Source organism: Lissotriton vulgaris, chromosome 12 (genome assembly GCF_964263255.1).
Source record: "Lissotriton vulgaris chromosome 12, aLisVul1.2, whole genome shotgun sequence".
NCBI lineage: Eukaryota > Metazoa > Chordata > Amphibia > Caudata > Salamandridae > Lissotriton > Lissotriton vulgaris.
Genome location: NC_141700.1, coordinates 507911166 through 507925931, shown reverse-complemented (window position 1 = coordinate 507925931; position 14766 = coordinate 507911166). Strand labels below are relative to the sequence as shown.

General features: G+C 48.2%; 1 protein-coding gene across 1 annotated transcript in view; it reads right to left on the bottom strand.

The window, feature by feature from the left end:
* GLG1 (golgi glycoprotein 1) overlaps nt 1-14766 on the bottom strand; it is a 792605-nt gene that overhangs the window by 188880 nt on the left and 588959 nt on the right. The window contains exon 19 of the mRNA XM_086945268.1: nt 14518-14655. Coding sequence (XP_086801394.1) covers nt 14518-14655 — 138 coding nt within the window. The remainder of the gene's footprint in view (nt 1-14517; nt 14656-14766) is intronic.

Here is a 14766-nt window from a genome sequence, read left to right as displayed (position 1 = left end):
AGGTAAAAGCGTTTCCACTTAAATCCGTAGGATTGTCTCGTAGAAGGCCGCTTTGCCTCATTAAGCATGTTCATACACTCCGGATTCAGCTGTAAGTGCCCGTACTGGATGACTTCAGGAGCCATGCTGCCAAGCGCAGGGAGGGCAGATTGGGATGAAACACTCGCCCCTTCTGCTTGGACCGAAGATCCGGGCGACACTGCAATCTCCTGTGCGGTGTTATTGACAACTGGAGGAGATCTGGGAACCACCACTGGGGTGGCCATTCTGGGCAAATCAGTATCATTCTGTAGTGAGTCTTGTACAGCCGATTGATCACTGCTGGCATCAACGGTGTCGGTGGAAAGGCGTACAGCAAATTTTGACACCAATTTATCAAAAGGGCATTCCCTTGAGACCATTTCTGGTAGAACCTGGACGCGAAGACGGGGCATTTTGCGTTTGCCGCGTCTGCGATCAGATCTATGTCTGGTGTGCCCCAATCCTGGAAAATGCTGTGCGTGACGTCTTCGTTGAGAACCCAGTCGTGCGCTTCGACGAAGTCTCTGCGGAGGTCATCCGCCTGTGAGTTGAGACTCCCCGGTAGGTGAATTGCTGTTATGGACAGGTCTCGTGCAAGTAACCTATGCCAGATGGTCTGGGCTTCTATGGAAAAAGTCCTGGCTCTGGTACCCCCCCCTGCTTGTTTAAGTAATGCATTGTCGTTGTATTGTCTGTTTGTACCAGGAGGGACAGAGTTTGAAGCGATGGCGCCAGGGACTTGAGAGCAAGATGGACCGCTCTGAGTTCGAGTAGATTGATGTGATATCCTTTCTCGAAATCTGACTATAGCCCTTGTACCTGCAGAGGGCCCATATGCGCCCCCCAGCCTTGGAGAGAAGCATCTGTTATCAGAGTCTGCGTTGGTGGGTCCTGATGAAAAGGGACTCCCTTCATCATGTGCACCTTCTTCATCCACCACCGGATGGAATCTCTTGCAGACTGTTGGAGATGAATCCGGTTCTCCCAGCATCCCGTCCTCTGTTTCCACTGATCTTCCAGACACTGTTGCAGAGGACGCATCTGCAAACGGGCGTTTGGCACGATGAAAATGCACGACGCCATGGACCCCAGGAGAGAGGACACTTGCCGAACTGTCAGACGTGCAGTTTGAAGGAGAAGTAAACACTTCACCCTGATGGATGACCACCTCTCCTCCGAAGGACACAAGTTTTCTTCTGTGTCCAACTGAGCACCCAGGTAGTGGATCTTCTGGGTGGGGTTCATTATGGACTTGTTGTAGTTGACTTGCAGATCCAACTTGTACATGAGTTGGAGACATATCGGCAGATGTTCTAGAAGCGATGGGGATGAACTCATCAGAAGCCAGTCGTCTAAGTACGGATATATGAAAATCAGCCTCTTTCGAAGACAAGCGCCACTACTGCCATACATTTTGAAAATGTTCTGGGAGCTGATCTCAGGCCAAAAGGGAGCACTGCGTACTGATAATGACGAGCCGCTACTTGAAACCTGAGAAATATGCGATGTTTTCTGGATACCGGAATATGAAAATAAGTGTCCTTTAGATCGATGGAGCACATCCAATCCCCCTGGTGTAATTGAGGGAAGATCTGGTGAAGAGCCAGCATTCGAAACCTTTCCTTCCGAATGAATCTGTTCAGTCGTCTCAAATCCAGAATGGGTCTGAACTCTAACTGGACCTTTTTTCTGTACGAGAAAGAATCGAGAGTACAGGCCTTGACCTCTCTGCTGGAAAGGAACTAGCTCTATGGCCTTCTTCTTCAAAAGGACGTTCGCCTCCTGTTGTAAGCACTTTATATTCCACTGTACCATCTTTATAGGGCGCATGACAGGGGGTGGCTTCTTGAATCTCAAAAGATACCCGTTCTGAAAGACACCCAGCACCCATCTGTCCTTCGTGATCTGTTTCCACTCGTCCAGATAACGCACAATACTTCCTCCAACCGGAGTGGGACACGGTTGTAGAGGAAGCATCCGTTCATTGTTTGAGGCTGCTTGGCAGCAGATGATTGCTGCCTATTTCCATTGCCTCTGCCTCGTCCAGGCCGCCGCTGCTGGAATTGCGACCTTTGTTGATTCTGGCCTTGATTTTGCGAAGACCAATTTGTCTGTTGGCTCCTTTGCTGAAAAGATCTCTTGTCATAGGGACGAAAAGTACCCCGACGTTTAAATTCTTTTTTCTTCTCAAGGCCTACGGCCTTGAGTGTCCAACTCCACCTTCATTTTAGACTTCTCGTCGTCTGCGTGAGATCCAAACAGAGTCGAACCATTAAACGGTAAATTTACCATTTTCCTCTTTGCCTCCGGCTTTAGCCCCGTAAGGCGAAGCCAAGCTGTACGTCTTGCGCAAACACTGTGTGCATAACCATGAGCAGACCAGTCCGCCGCATCAGCAGCCGCGCTAATGCTCTGGTTAGCCACCAATCCTCCTTCCTCCACTATTTCCAGGAAGTCTTTCTGATCCTCCTTAGGGAGTTTAACTGCAAAACGAGCCACTGAGTCCCAGAGCAGACGGTCATAGCGGCCCAATAGAGCAGCCGCACTGGCCACTCGCATGACCGACCCTGAGGTATTGCACATTCTTCGCCCCAAAGAATCCATACTCTCACTATCCTTTTCAGGTGGAGCAGAAGAGGTAGATGCTGCAGAATGCGCCTTTCTGACTGCTGCTACAATCAGGGAGTCTGGTGGTGGGTCAGACCGCAAAAACATTGGATCTTCTTCTGGAGCCTTGTACTTCTTCGCAATCCTAGAAGGACCTGAACCCACCGTGGCCAGAGTTAGGAATGTTCTCATTGCTGATTCTATCAACCCGGGCACTAACGGCAGAAGAGGCCTGCCAGTCGTCTTGTGATGCAGGGTTTCGAAGATGACTGACGTTGCTACTTGGGGAACTGCCATTTTGATGCTGAATTTACTCGCTCCACGACAGAATACATCATTAAATGTGCTTAAATCGTCTACTGGAAACACTCTGGAAGGAGGAGTAGAAGATATAGTTGGAGAATAGTCTCCATATGAAGATCTTGAAGACGACGAAGACGATGTAGAAGATGGAATAGGAGTTCTACGTCTTCTCTGGGGAGTTGCATATCGCTGCCTCCTACGCTCCCTTGAACGAGATCTCTTTCACTAAGGATCTTGAGCGTGATCTTCTATGCAGCTCCGTCCGAGGGACCGGAGCTCTCTCCCCCATTATCGGACGCATCTTCCAATGCATTAAACTTTCCAACCACCTCGGTGACAAGTTAATAGGTCGTTCTGTATGCCCGTTGTCTGGGCACCAACTGTCTGTCATCTGACACCTGCCCTGAGGTTGAGCCTGAATGAGCCACCACAGAAGAGTCCTGGTGCACTATCTCTTGCCCCACTGCAGATCTGTTGTCTTGCTGATCATGCGGGGAAGTCTCCACTATAGGGTTGGGACTTATTTCTGACCTCGACAAAGACCTAATTGAGGTCTGAGAGGCTGGTCTTGATAGTCTCGACGCCGACCTATGTTCAGGTGGGGGAGACCTAGACACTCCATGCTTCGAGCCCGAAGCAAGCTTCGATGTCGACCTACGTCGCGATGGATACCTTGACCGTCTCTTTTTAGGTCTCGATGTCGAATCCTTCGATGCCATTCTTCCTCTCGACGTCGACCTTTTCCTCGACGACGACGTATGTCTCTCTCTCGACCTCGGTCTATCCTTCGACGCCGACCGATGACTCTCTCGATGTCGACACTTTACCCTTCGACGTCGACACACGATCCTTTGACGTCGGACGTCTCTCTTCCCTCGACGTCGACCTCTCACGATCCTTCGACGTCTAACGTTGCACTCCCGACGTCGTCCTTACTGCAATCGACACCAATTGCCTCGACGTCGAAAAGGATTTAGACGGCGACTGTCGAGATGCTGAACCTTGCCTCACCGGCGAAGTCCTCGACGTCGACTGAGCTCTCTTCGACGTCGACGGCGATCTGGTTCTCGACGTCGAGCGCACCTTTTTGACGGCGACGCTCCCTGGAGTCGATGTTTCTTAGTTCTACCTTCTGGAGACGCTGATCTTCGACGTTTAGGCTGAGAAGATGGCTTAGCAGATGATAATAAGCCTTTAGAACTCTTCTCACCACGGTTTTCTCTCTCCAGAAGGCCCAGCAACCTCATTTTCTCCCTTTCTTTTAAAGTTCTATTTGAAAGGTTGAGGCAGTGATAACAATCTTCCACCTTATGAGAAGCTGGAAGACACACCACACAGAGTGTGGGTCAGGTTTCGACATCTTCTTCCCACAGGAAGGGCATTTGTAAAATAAAGGTGGCATTCTGACTAAAAAACACCAACAGTTTAGTCAGAAAAGGGTAACAAACCACCACCAAAGCTATATTTTGTCAGAAAATGACAAGAAAAACCAAGTTCTGACAGAAAATACTACAAATGAGCAGAGCTCAAGTTCCAGGTTCCTCACAGAACAAGCCAGAAAAAAGAACTGACCTAACGGTCACCTGTGGGGCATGATGGGAACAGAGTTCTCCTGGAGGCCTTAAAGGCAAAGTGTGCAGATTCTCTGAGGCCTTAAAGGCAGGGTGCCAGTCTGATTTTCTGTACACAGACATTTTTTCATATGCAGCCTTTTTAGGCTAATAACTGTTTACAACAGGTTCTTTGATGAAAATAAAAGGTTTTTTCATGGCTATGAAATGCATTTTAGGCTCATGCCTGTTTATTGCATTTATATACAGCATATTTTCATGCTTCAGAACGTGTAAGGTTTGGTTTGATTAGCCTATGTATTAATGTTAGGCTGCATATTATGGTTATTATACATGTATATGTGTATAATTACTTAGTACTATGTACTTTTGGTTATATTTACACACACATATATATGTATATTGTTTGTGTGTTCCGGGTCCCCGCTCATGGGCGGAGATAATTCAGTGCTTATGACTATTAATGAGTATCCCCTGGAAGAGAAATGATGTTTTGTGTAGAAGCATCTAATGGGTTTATATTGTTGTTACTGCAGTAAATAACAAAACGTTTCCACTTTGCTGCATAACATGCCCTAGTAGTGGGTTTTCTTGCCTCTTTGATAATAAATATGTAAATGTATGTAAATGTAAATGTAGGTATACTTATATAGCGCAACCTGTCACCACAAAGGGCATCCTGGCGCTTGCCTAGGGAACCCGTCCTGGTATTCCCCTGTGAGAAGCCCTGACAGGGTGTCCACAGGGTGAAAGTCAGGCATCCCGCCGCGAGGGGCCTTTGTGGAGATTAAGCAAGCTATTGCCCAGAGTTGCAGAGTGAGAACCCGTGAGTCGAGGAGGCACCGGGACGAGAATTATCGAGTCCGTGGAATTTTTAGCCCAAGACCCGCCGGGGCGGGGAATTGAACCCTGGTCCAGGACCGAACTCAGATTCCGGGTCTGCCGCCTCCAACCCCTGAGCCACACTTCTCCACATATTCATACAGTCTTGAGGCAAGTTGAGGTATCCAAATTCTAGGATTTCAGGAGCCAGATCGCCAGGTTCAGCTGTTGTGGATCTGGATGTTAGATTTCTCCATGGCTCTGAGTTAGAAGAGTGGAAGTGAGTCTCAGTCTTTGATGAGGCACCACTGACAGTTCTAGGAACGTTGTGTACCATGGTTGCCTTGCCCATGTGGGAGCAACTAGGATTAGCGTCCGTGAATGTTGGCGCATTTTGCGTGCCACTAGCGGTATTAATGGAGCTGGGGGAAAAGCGTACGCAAATTTGCCTGACCAGTTCATCCATATCGCATTGCCTGGCGACTGCGGATGTAGGAACCTGGCGGCAAAGTACTGGTATTTTGCGTTTTCGCTTGTGGCGAACAGATCTATCTCCGGTTGTCCCCACTGCCGGAAGAATGGTTGGAGCACATTGGGGTGAATCTCCCATTCGTGCATCTGTTGACTGTGCCTGCTGAGCAGGTCGGCTATCTGATTGTCCTTGCCTGGGAGGTGTTCTGCCATGAGAAACATGTTCCTTTGAATGGCCCATTTCCACACACTCTGAGCTAGATGCGATAGTTGTGGGGAATGTGTTCCCGATTTTGAATATAATACATAGCTGTCATGTTGTCCGTCCAGATCAACACAGTCTTGTTGCATAAGTGTTTCTTGAACGCTTGTAGTGCTAGAAAGACCACCGTCAACTCTAGTAGGTTGATGTGCATCTTTTTCTGTTGTACAGTCCATAGACCCTGTACTGTGTAGTGCAGGACATGGGCTCCCAAGCCTAGCAGGGATGCGTCCGCTGTTATCACTATTTGTGGGACAGGCTCCTGGAACAGTCGTCCTTTGCAAAGGTTTTGTGGATTCCACCAATGCAGAGAGTTGTATGCCCGACTGGTCACCAACACTAGGTCTTTTAATTGTCCCTGAGCCTGGTTCCACTGTCTTGCTAGACACTCCTGTAGCGGATGCATGTGTAGTCTGGCATGAGGGACTATGAATATGCACGAGGCTATCATGCCTATTAGCTGCATAAACCCTCGAGGTGGCAATGAGTGTTGTGGTTTGAACCTTTGTATTAACGTTTGCATTCCGTTGATCCATGCTGTGTTCGGATATGCCTTTGCTGCTAGTGTATATATTGTAGCTCCCAGGTACTGTTGTACGTTGGAGGGTTGTAGGTGTGACTTTGGGTAGTTCAGCGAGAAACCTAGACTGTGCAGGAGATAAATGGTCTTTGACATGTGGCTGGCACATTACTAGGCAGATGGCGCTTGTGTTAGCCAATCGTCCAGGTATGGGTACACGTGAATGTGTTGTCTCCTGAGATACGCCGCCACTGTTGCTAGGCATTTTGTGAACACCCGTGGAGCTGTTACACCGAATGGCAGGACTTTGAACTGGTAGTGTTGTCCTTGAATTGTAAACCTGAGATACTTTCTGTGAGCAAAGTGTATTGGTATATGAAAGTATGCGTCTTTGAGGTCTAGAGTTGCTAGGAAGTCTCCCTGCCGCAGCAGTGGTAAGACTTGTTGCAGAGTGAGCAGGGGAAAATGTTCTGATAAAATGTACTGGTTGAGGGGCCTGAGGTCCAATATTGGTCTGAGAGACCCGGCCTTTTTGGGAATGAGGAAGTATAGTGAGTATACTCCTGTTCCTTGATGTTCTAATGGGACTAGTTCTATGGCTCCCTTTTGCAGCATATTGATGACCTCTTGCTGCAATAATGTTATTTGTTCCTTTGACATTGGAGGGTGTACGGGTGGTATGTTGGGTGGTGTGGACGTGAGTTCTAGGCAATAGCCATGTTGGATAATTTGCCTGACCCACTTGTCTGTAGTGATGTTTAGCCAGACTGGTAGGAACTGTTGTAGCCTTCCCCCGACCGGTGTTGTATGGTCTGGGGGTAGTGCCAGGAAGTCACTGTTTGGTATTAGTGGAGGATCTATTGGCATTGCCTCCACGACCTCTGCCCTTGTTATTATTTCCTCGGTATCCACCACGATTTGTGTTTTTATTGTATGTGGTTTGCGTATTACTCTTGTATGTGGAGGATTGCTGCAATGTGTAACCTCGCGCTCCTCCTCTGTAGTTGGAGCGACGAAAGGAACCTCTGTGTTGTTGGGACTGAAGAGCCCCCATTGACTTTGCGGTCTCTGTGTCCTTTTTCATTTTGTCCAGAATTGAGTCAACTGCTGGACCAAACAAAAAATCTGGATTGATTGGCTGGTTAAGAATTGTGTTCTGAACCTCAGTCTTAAATCCAGATATGCGAAGCCATGCGTGCCTCCTAAGCAGTACGCTTGTGTTAATAGATCTGGCAGCTGTGTCTGCCACTCCTAGAGCACACTTAATAAGAGGCATTGGTAATGAACTTTCCCTCCTGTACAAGTTCATTGACCTGCTCTTTAAAAGGCTCAGGTAAGTGTTGGAGAAGTGGTTCTAAACTGTTATAGTGCGCCCTATCATATCTAGCCAACAAGGCTTGAGTATTGGCAATTCTCCATGAGTTTGCTGCTTGAGCAGCTACTCTCTTGCCTGATGCCTCTAAAACCTTTGACTTCTTGTCAGGAGGAGGAGCCTCTCCAGTAGTTTGAGAATTTGCACGCTTTCGTGCGTTGGAGACCACCAGTGAGTCCAGAGGCAGTTGTCCCCTAATGTAAGAAGGGTCTAATGGTGCAGCCCTATACTTTTCAATTCTAGGGTTGATGACACGTGCCCTAGCAGTGTCTTTGAATATATCATTTGCGTGCTTTAGAACCCCTTTTAACATGGGAAGTGTTTTGACAGTCTTTCCTGATGTTGCAAGAGTATCAAACAGAAAATCTCCCTCTATAGGATCTGCATGCATTTCTACATTATGGTAGAGCGCTGCTCTATCTATTAATGAGTTGAATGCCACTGTGTCTTCTGTAGGTGATGGCTTAGCTGGGTATGCAGGTGCGTCTATAATGGGTTGAGCCTCATCAGGGTCTGGGTCACCCCCCATGGTTGTGAATTGTGGTCTACATGTGGGTTTTGTAGATAACCAAAACCAACATCTGTGTCATGATCTACATCTGGGTTGTAGTCAGAGCCTGTAGGTGAGTATGGTGCATATGGAGTAGTAGACATAGCTGGAGAGATCGGCTTGAAAAGAATAGGAGAGGTTGCACAGTCTTTTCTTTTTGAGTGGAATAGTAGAAAAGTCTTCAGCAGGCACTGGTCTTTTCTTCCTCTTGTCACTTTCCCAGTATTTGGGTCAATATATAGTTTAGACTGATCTTCTGTAGAGGGGTCTGGATGGATGATCTCCTCTTCCACAGTCTTTTGCCTAGGTGCCAATGTTTTAGGTTTGACCTTCGGTTCGAAGCTTTGTTTCGGTTCGACCGTTTTCGGTGCCGTGATCTGCTTTTGCGGTTTTATGGGCAGTGTCTGTCTGACAGGTTTTGTCGGTACGACATCTTTTACTGGTTGCACCACCTTTTTTAGACCGATTGGTTTTATTAGCTCGACAACCTTTATCGGGAGTCCTGGCTTGTTCGGCTGTACAGGTGTTCTTGGAGCCTGTGGCTTCGGCTCGATGCCCTTCTTTGGATCTATGAGCTTCGGCTCGGCGCTCTTCTTCGGATAGATGTGCTTCGGCTCAACCGTTCTTGGTTGGTCTACTTTCGGTTTCGTTTTCGGGTCGACGACCGGCTTGGGCGTAGCCCCTTTGCTTTCGTAGACCAACTTTGCCCTTTTTCGGCTGTCGAACTGGATTTGTTCGAGTCGACGGTGTGAGAAGGTGGCCTGATATGCAGTGGTCACTATTCTAGTGAACACTATGTATCAGTCCAGCAACCCTTATTGATGATTGGTTGTAAGTCAACCTTATAGACCAGCTATCCTAGTAGCGTGGATACGAGCAGTCTAAGGCTAAAGACTCGAGAGGGCGTGTTAAGCCAGCTGTTATACCACATATACCCCTTGAACACCAAGTGAAAGGACACCACACAAGTGTTATGAAAATAAACAGTTATTTATTAAAGATCACAACAGCCCTGTACTCTTTATGAGGACAGGGTACTAAGCACAAACCAAAACTCTTACAAAAATACTTAAGTTAGCACAGTATATACAAATGCCCGAGGGGCACGGAAAACCATATACTAGAAAAGTGGAATGCGAAATTACTAGCAGGTAAGTACAGTACTAATAGGCTTAGGAATCGCTAGGACTTAACTATAGAACCTTCAGATTACTTATAGGAGGCCTAGGGGACTCAGGTGCAGTGTGTGCACTCTCACGCGAGATGCGGGACAAAGTCTATGGTAGCTAGGAATTGCAAAGTTAGTGTTCTCGGGCGAACCCGACCTGGTAGGGAGAAAACGAAAGTAGATTCTGACCCTTGGATAGTGAGGCTATGCTGGGGCACCGAAATGCCGAAGTTACCTAGCCCAGGGGCTGCAGCTGCATAGGACTCACAAGACGTCGGGAATCCTCGTTGACGGACCAGGAGCCTGGAAGAAAGAAGTTGCTGGCAGGCGACCAGTGAAGAAAGTTCGGTGGATCCAAGCCTGGATCGATGGAAGATGACACCTGAAAGCAGAGGGGACCAAGTTCGAGACTACTAGCCAGTAGTCAGTGGGCACCAGGAGGGCACCGGATGGTAGCCACCTCGACAAGGCGTGTGGGTGACGCTGGGCTCGGAGATCACAAGGACCAGGAGGCGTTGTCGGCGACCAGGAAGGAGGATCGAGCTGTCCCACGAAGATAGAAGCTGTCGGCGTCGCTGGACCCAGGATTGGGCAACAAAGCCTTGGCAAATTCAAGCCCACGCGGTGGACTCAAAATGGCGTCTGGAGTGGACCAGGAGGGTCCGGGGTGCCTCTCTTCAGGAAGGAAGCAAGGGCCAGTCTGGAGCAACCAGACCAGCAGCAGTGATGTCGTCGGGCGTCGTTCAGAAGGCCACAAGCCAGCCGGCTAGTAGCCAAACAAAGCGGTGCACAGCAAACAGCAGAAGGGCCCCACGCCGATCGTGGAGATGCAGGGGGGCTGATCTTGGGTGCTGGAGCTGCGCAGGGTTGGGGCTTCTCGGACCCCAAAGCACTCACCAGTGGAAGACTCGGTGGGCTTGCAGTAAAGATGTCGTGCAGTCTTGGCGATCGTCGGTCCCTCGAGGTCTCGTCGCACTCACGGTTCTCAGCTTTGCTGTAGAGGTGAGTAGAGGTCAGAGGTGCCAGGGAAGCCGGGTCTCGTCGAGCTGGGTCGTCGGATTCGTGATGAAGGACTTGCAGCAGACCGCAGTGTTCTTTAGGATGGTGCCTGCGGATGCAGGGTGACTACTCCTTAGTCACAAGGGAGAATCTTGATGAAGAAATCGTGAAGTCCTTTCGTAGAAAGTCGTGTCTTGATTCCAAAGATGATCTAATTTGAACAGGGGGCCCGCTCCCATCTTTATACTAAAAAAGGGGGCTGACCCGGTGACTAGGTCCTGCCTATGGGTGGGACTAGGTGGGGGGTGGTTACACCCCTCAGCCATGCCGGACTTCCCCAGGCCAGGGGCTGGTGTGCCCCTGGAACTGGTTCAGACCGGCCTATGCGTAGTGAGCACCGGGGTGCCACTCAGCAGTCACCTTCCTGAAAAGCCCTGCCTACCCAGGATACACAAAACCATGTCTGGGACGGTGCTAGCACCGCCCCTGACAGGAAACCCTTTGTCCAGGCTCCCCTCGCTGGAAGGACTCCCAGCTGCAGGGGGTCAGACTCGTGTCTGTGGTGGCAGCATCCATTTTGTGGAGCTGAGGCTTCAGTTAACTTTAACCGGGGTTCACAGTTACATACATGTCGTGTCCCTCTAGAAGGGTGGAATGCTAACCCCGTCGCCAGAATTGGCGAGGGGTTAGTATTCCAATTCGTATGACACCTTACTCGACATGTTTTGATAAAGCAATACCAAAGTTAGCATTTAACCGCGAGGATTATAATGCACTTAAGAGTATATGGTATGCGATATCATGGAACAGCTATTAGGACTTGGTTCCGCAAGCTGCAGACAGGCTCAGCTCATGCCAGAGCACCATCTCACACGATTCCAAGCACTCTGCCTTCAGGATTGTCAAGGCCTGCCATAGGAGTGACTGATAGGAATCTGTGTGTCCATTTTAGGGTTAGGTATAGGTATACTACACCTACAGCAAAGCGTGATTACACGACTTTGCCCCAGCTGTCATGCAGCCAGTTGTGTCAAATTTAGGAGGCCAGCCAGGGGTGGCATAATACATGCTGCAGTCCCTGGCAGCCCTGGGTACACCTATGCCCTGAGTTACAGGGTCTGATAAGGTGGCCCAGTACCAATTGGAAATGTACCTAGGGCACATGGAATCCATTTTAAAGAGAGAGCAGTAGGCCTGGGGTCCTGATTGGCAGGATCCCAGGTCGACTATGTCCAAAACCAGCTAAAACACAGGGCAAAAAGTTGGGGGCAACCATAGTCAGGATGTACCTTCCTACAGACGGCTCTTGGTTTCGAAGGTTTATATGGAACGCTGGCCTTCGGCTCGGCGCCCTTCGTGTTTATCCCCTTCGGTTCGACGACATTCGATCCGAAGACGGTCGTGTCGATGACTTTCGGTTTCGATTGAACCGGTCTTGGATTACGTGTTTCAGAAGGCTCTTTTCGTATATTCTTAGCCGGGCTGAATTGCGGGGCTATTGAATCAGTGTTTAGATCTTGGCTAAGGCCTGTTGGCGATGCCTCGACCTGAGTCTCTGATATAGGTGTAGTGTCTGTGTGGGGCGTTGTACTCACGGGTTGCCCCTCTTCATCGGAGTCGTCCTCGACAGCTACGATGTCTTGGTCGTATTCATCGACCTAGACGATGTGTTCTTCCTCGTCGATATAATTTTCAGAGTCGTGCTCGGAGTCTTGATCCTCTTCTTGATCCGAGTCTTCGACGTCTACTCGTTCTTCCTCGTCGTCGAAGATATTCTTGGGCTCCGGTGCCGACCTCTGCCTCTCTTGCCTTGCCGCCTGCCGATTCCGGATCGTCTTTTTGGACCGGAACTGGGCACAAGCTAGGCAATCATCTTCATTTTGATCTGGTGATAAGCATTTGTTTGCATACAGGATGCTTATCTGTATGCAGGAACTTTTGAGTTGCACTGCGGGCAATATTTGAATGGACTTCGTTCCATCGACCGTCGGTCCACGTGGCGTCGAGAAGGCCCAAGGGCCCGATTCGACGACCGGAGTGCACGTAAATTGTTAAGAACGCTTTTCGGTACCGATCGAAAACAATACCTACGAATCCGAAGGCCTTTTGGCCTATTAGAGAAGTTTATTTCGATTCCGAACTTGGGAGTACAGGAAAAAGCATCCGAATCCAATGGCGGGAAAAACAATCTGGGGATGGAGAGGATGCCCATGAGCACTGTAGTCCGAGGGAGGAGCCACCTATCTCGTGATACTTCGAAGACTCTTCCAGGACAACAATGTGCAATCACCCGGAGCCAACACTAGGCAGCGATCTATGCACAGATATGAATTCAGCAGGATACATGCCTCGAACATAAAATACCACTAAATAATATTTTTATACAAACAAAACTGGTCAGAATTCAGTCTTTGAGCGTGACATTTCTTGCCTGAGTTTGTAAAATAAATGAATAACACTACCCTTTGATACAGCTTTACTGCTCACCCATACTACCACTAATAGAGAATAAGGTATTATCTACTTTTACCTCTGCCTACTTTTAGGGTTCCACTAGACTCAGTGCACACTGTATCTTACTTTGGTACAGCATATCCAGAGTCCGCTTCCTACAGTAGAAAGTAGAGAGAGGGAGACAGATTGGTGTACTGATTTTACCAGTCTTTTCTTCCCCATGTTTTCCAGCATGCCTCTTAACTTTATGCCTTCTGTTTTCAGTTCTTTTTGAAAGGTGTTTCGGGAACCATGCACAAAAGTGGGGAATTATTCTAGCGTCTATGAATATCAATAAATATCCTAAGATGCAGAAGTAGATTTTTCGCAGGAACAGCCTCAGGACAGTCATCAGCCTGTATCTTTGAAAAGGAGCGGAACCCATGGTTCGTCTGCAACTGCTATGTTCAGCAACGGAGTCTACCTACCTGGTCCAGAATCACAGAATAAAGGCACACTTGGTGCATGCCTTGGAATCATGGCTGGCATCAAGTACCATAGGCATACCTTGTGCAGGTCAATGATCCACATCTGCTACCTACAGATTAATTCCTGTCGTTTCAGGTAGGGGCATTGTTCCATCGCACACTGTGAAAAGTTTTTTTTTAAGTAGTTGGAGGACCAACAAAGTTTGGAACAGAGTTCTGAACTTATTAAATGCGCGTAAAGAAAGAAACCAACGTCAGTGTGGGGGTGGTGCTTATAAGTCACTCTGCTCTATTTATCCAGAGGTAGTGTGTGGTCAATGTGGAGCCATATGGAACCCTACTGGCACAAAGGGGCTTTGCTGGAAGAAGTCTGATCTGGTCTGGCTCTTGCAGCTTTCTAAAGGTGAGCATCTATCATAAATTCCGCTTTGGCTGTAGCCCCCTTATAAACAGCTTTTTAAGTCATACATGTATCATGGGATGCCAAAGCCTCACTGACCAGTATGTTGCATTTTAAATTCACCGTCCAAGATTGGGAGTGTGTGATGAACATGGTTTATCTCAGGTCAACGTTCTAAAGGGACTGTGAAGCTAAGAGGATGGAGCTGTTGTGTACGGTCGCCATGCCAGATCAAAGTGGAGTGAAAATCTATTAACAAACAAGAATATTGGGGAAGAGGTGTTGGCCTAACTGCTAGGGCAGTCTACCACAAATCTGGGGACCTGAGTTGTCTTGGCAATGACGCTAAACATCCTGTGATTCTGGGCAAATCACTTAATCTCCTGTGCCTAACAAAAATTAATGTGTCCTCATGTAACGTAACATGTGCTATGTAAAGCGCTCTGATACCTTCGGGTCAAGTTTGTGCTGTATAAAACTCTGTAAATAAATTATATATATATATATATATATATCTCTCACAGTCTCACCTTGATCATCTGTTTGCAAACTCTCATGAGTGTGTAGTCGAGCTCTGGGTCCATCATCTCGTTCTCTTGCAGCTTGAATACTTTCTGATGACAGCGTTGGGTAAGCTGCTTCCTTTTCTCCTTCAGACACTCAATGATCTGCAGAAGCAACGGTAAAGGAATGTGATAATGGCCCAAGGAAAATTAATAGTGCATCTCATGCCCTCTCAAAGTAAATACATAAAAAAATTTGGTCTCAAAATTAGTAGA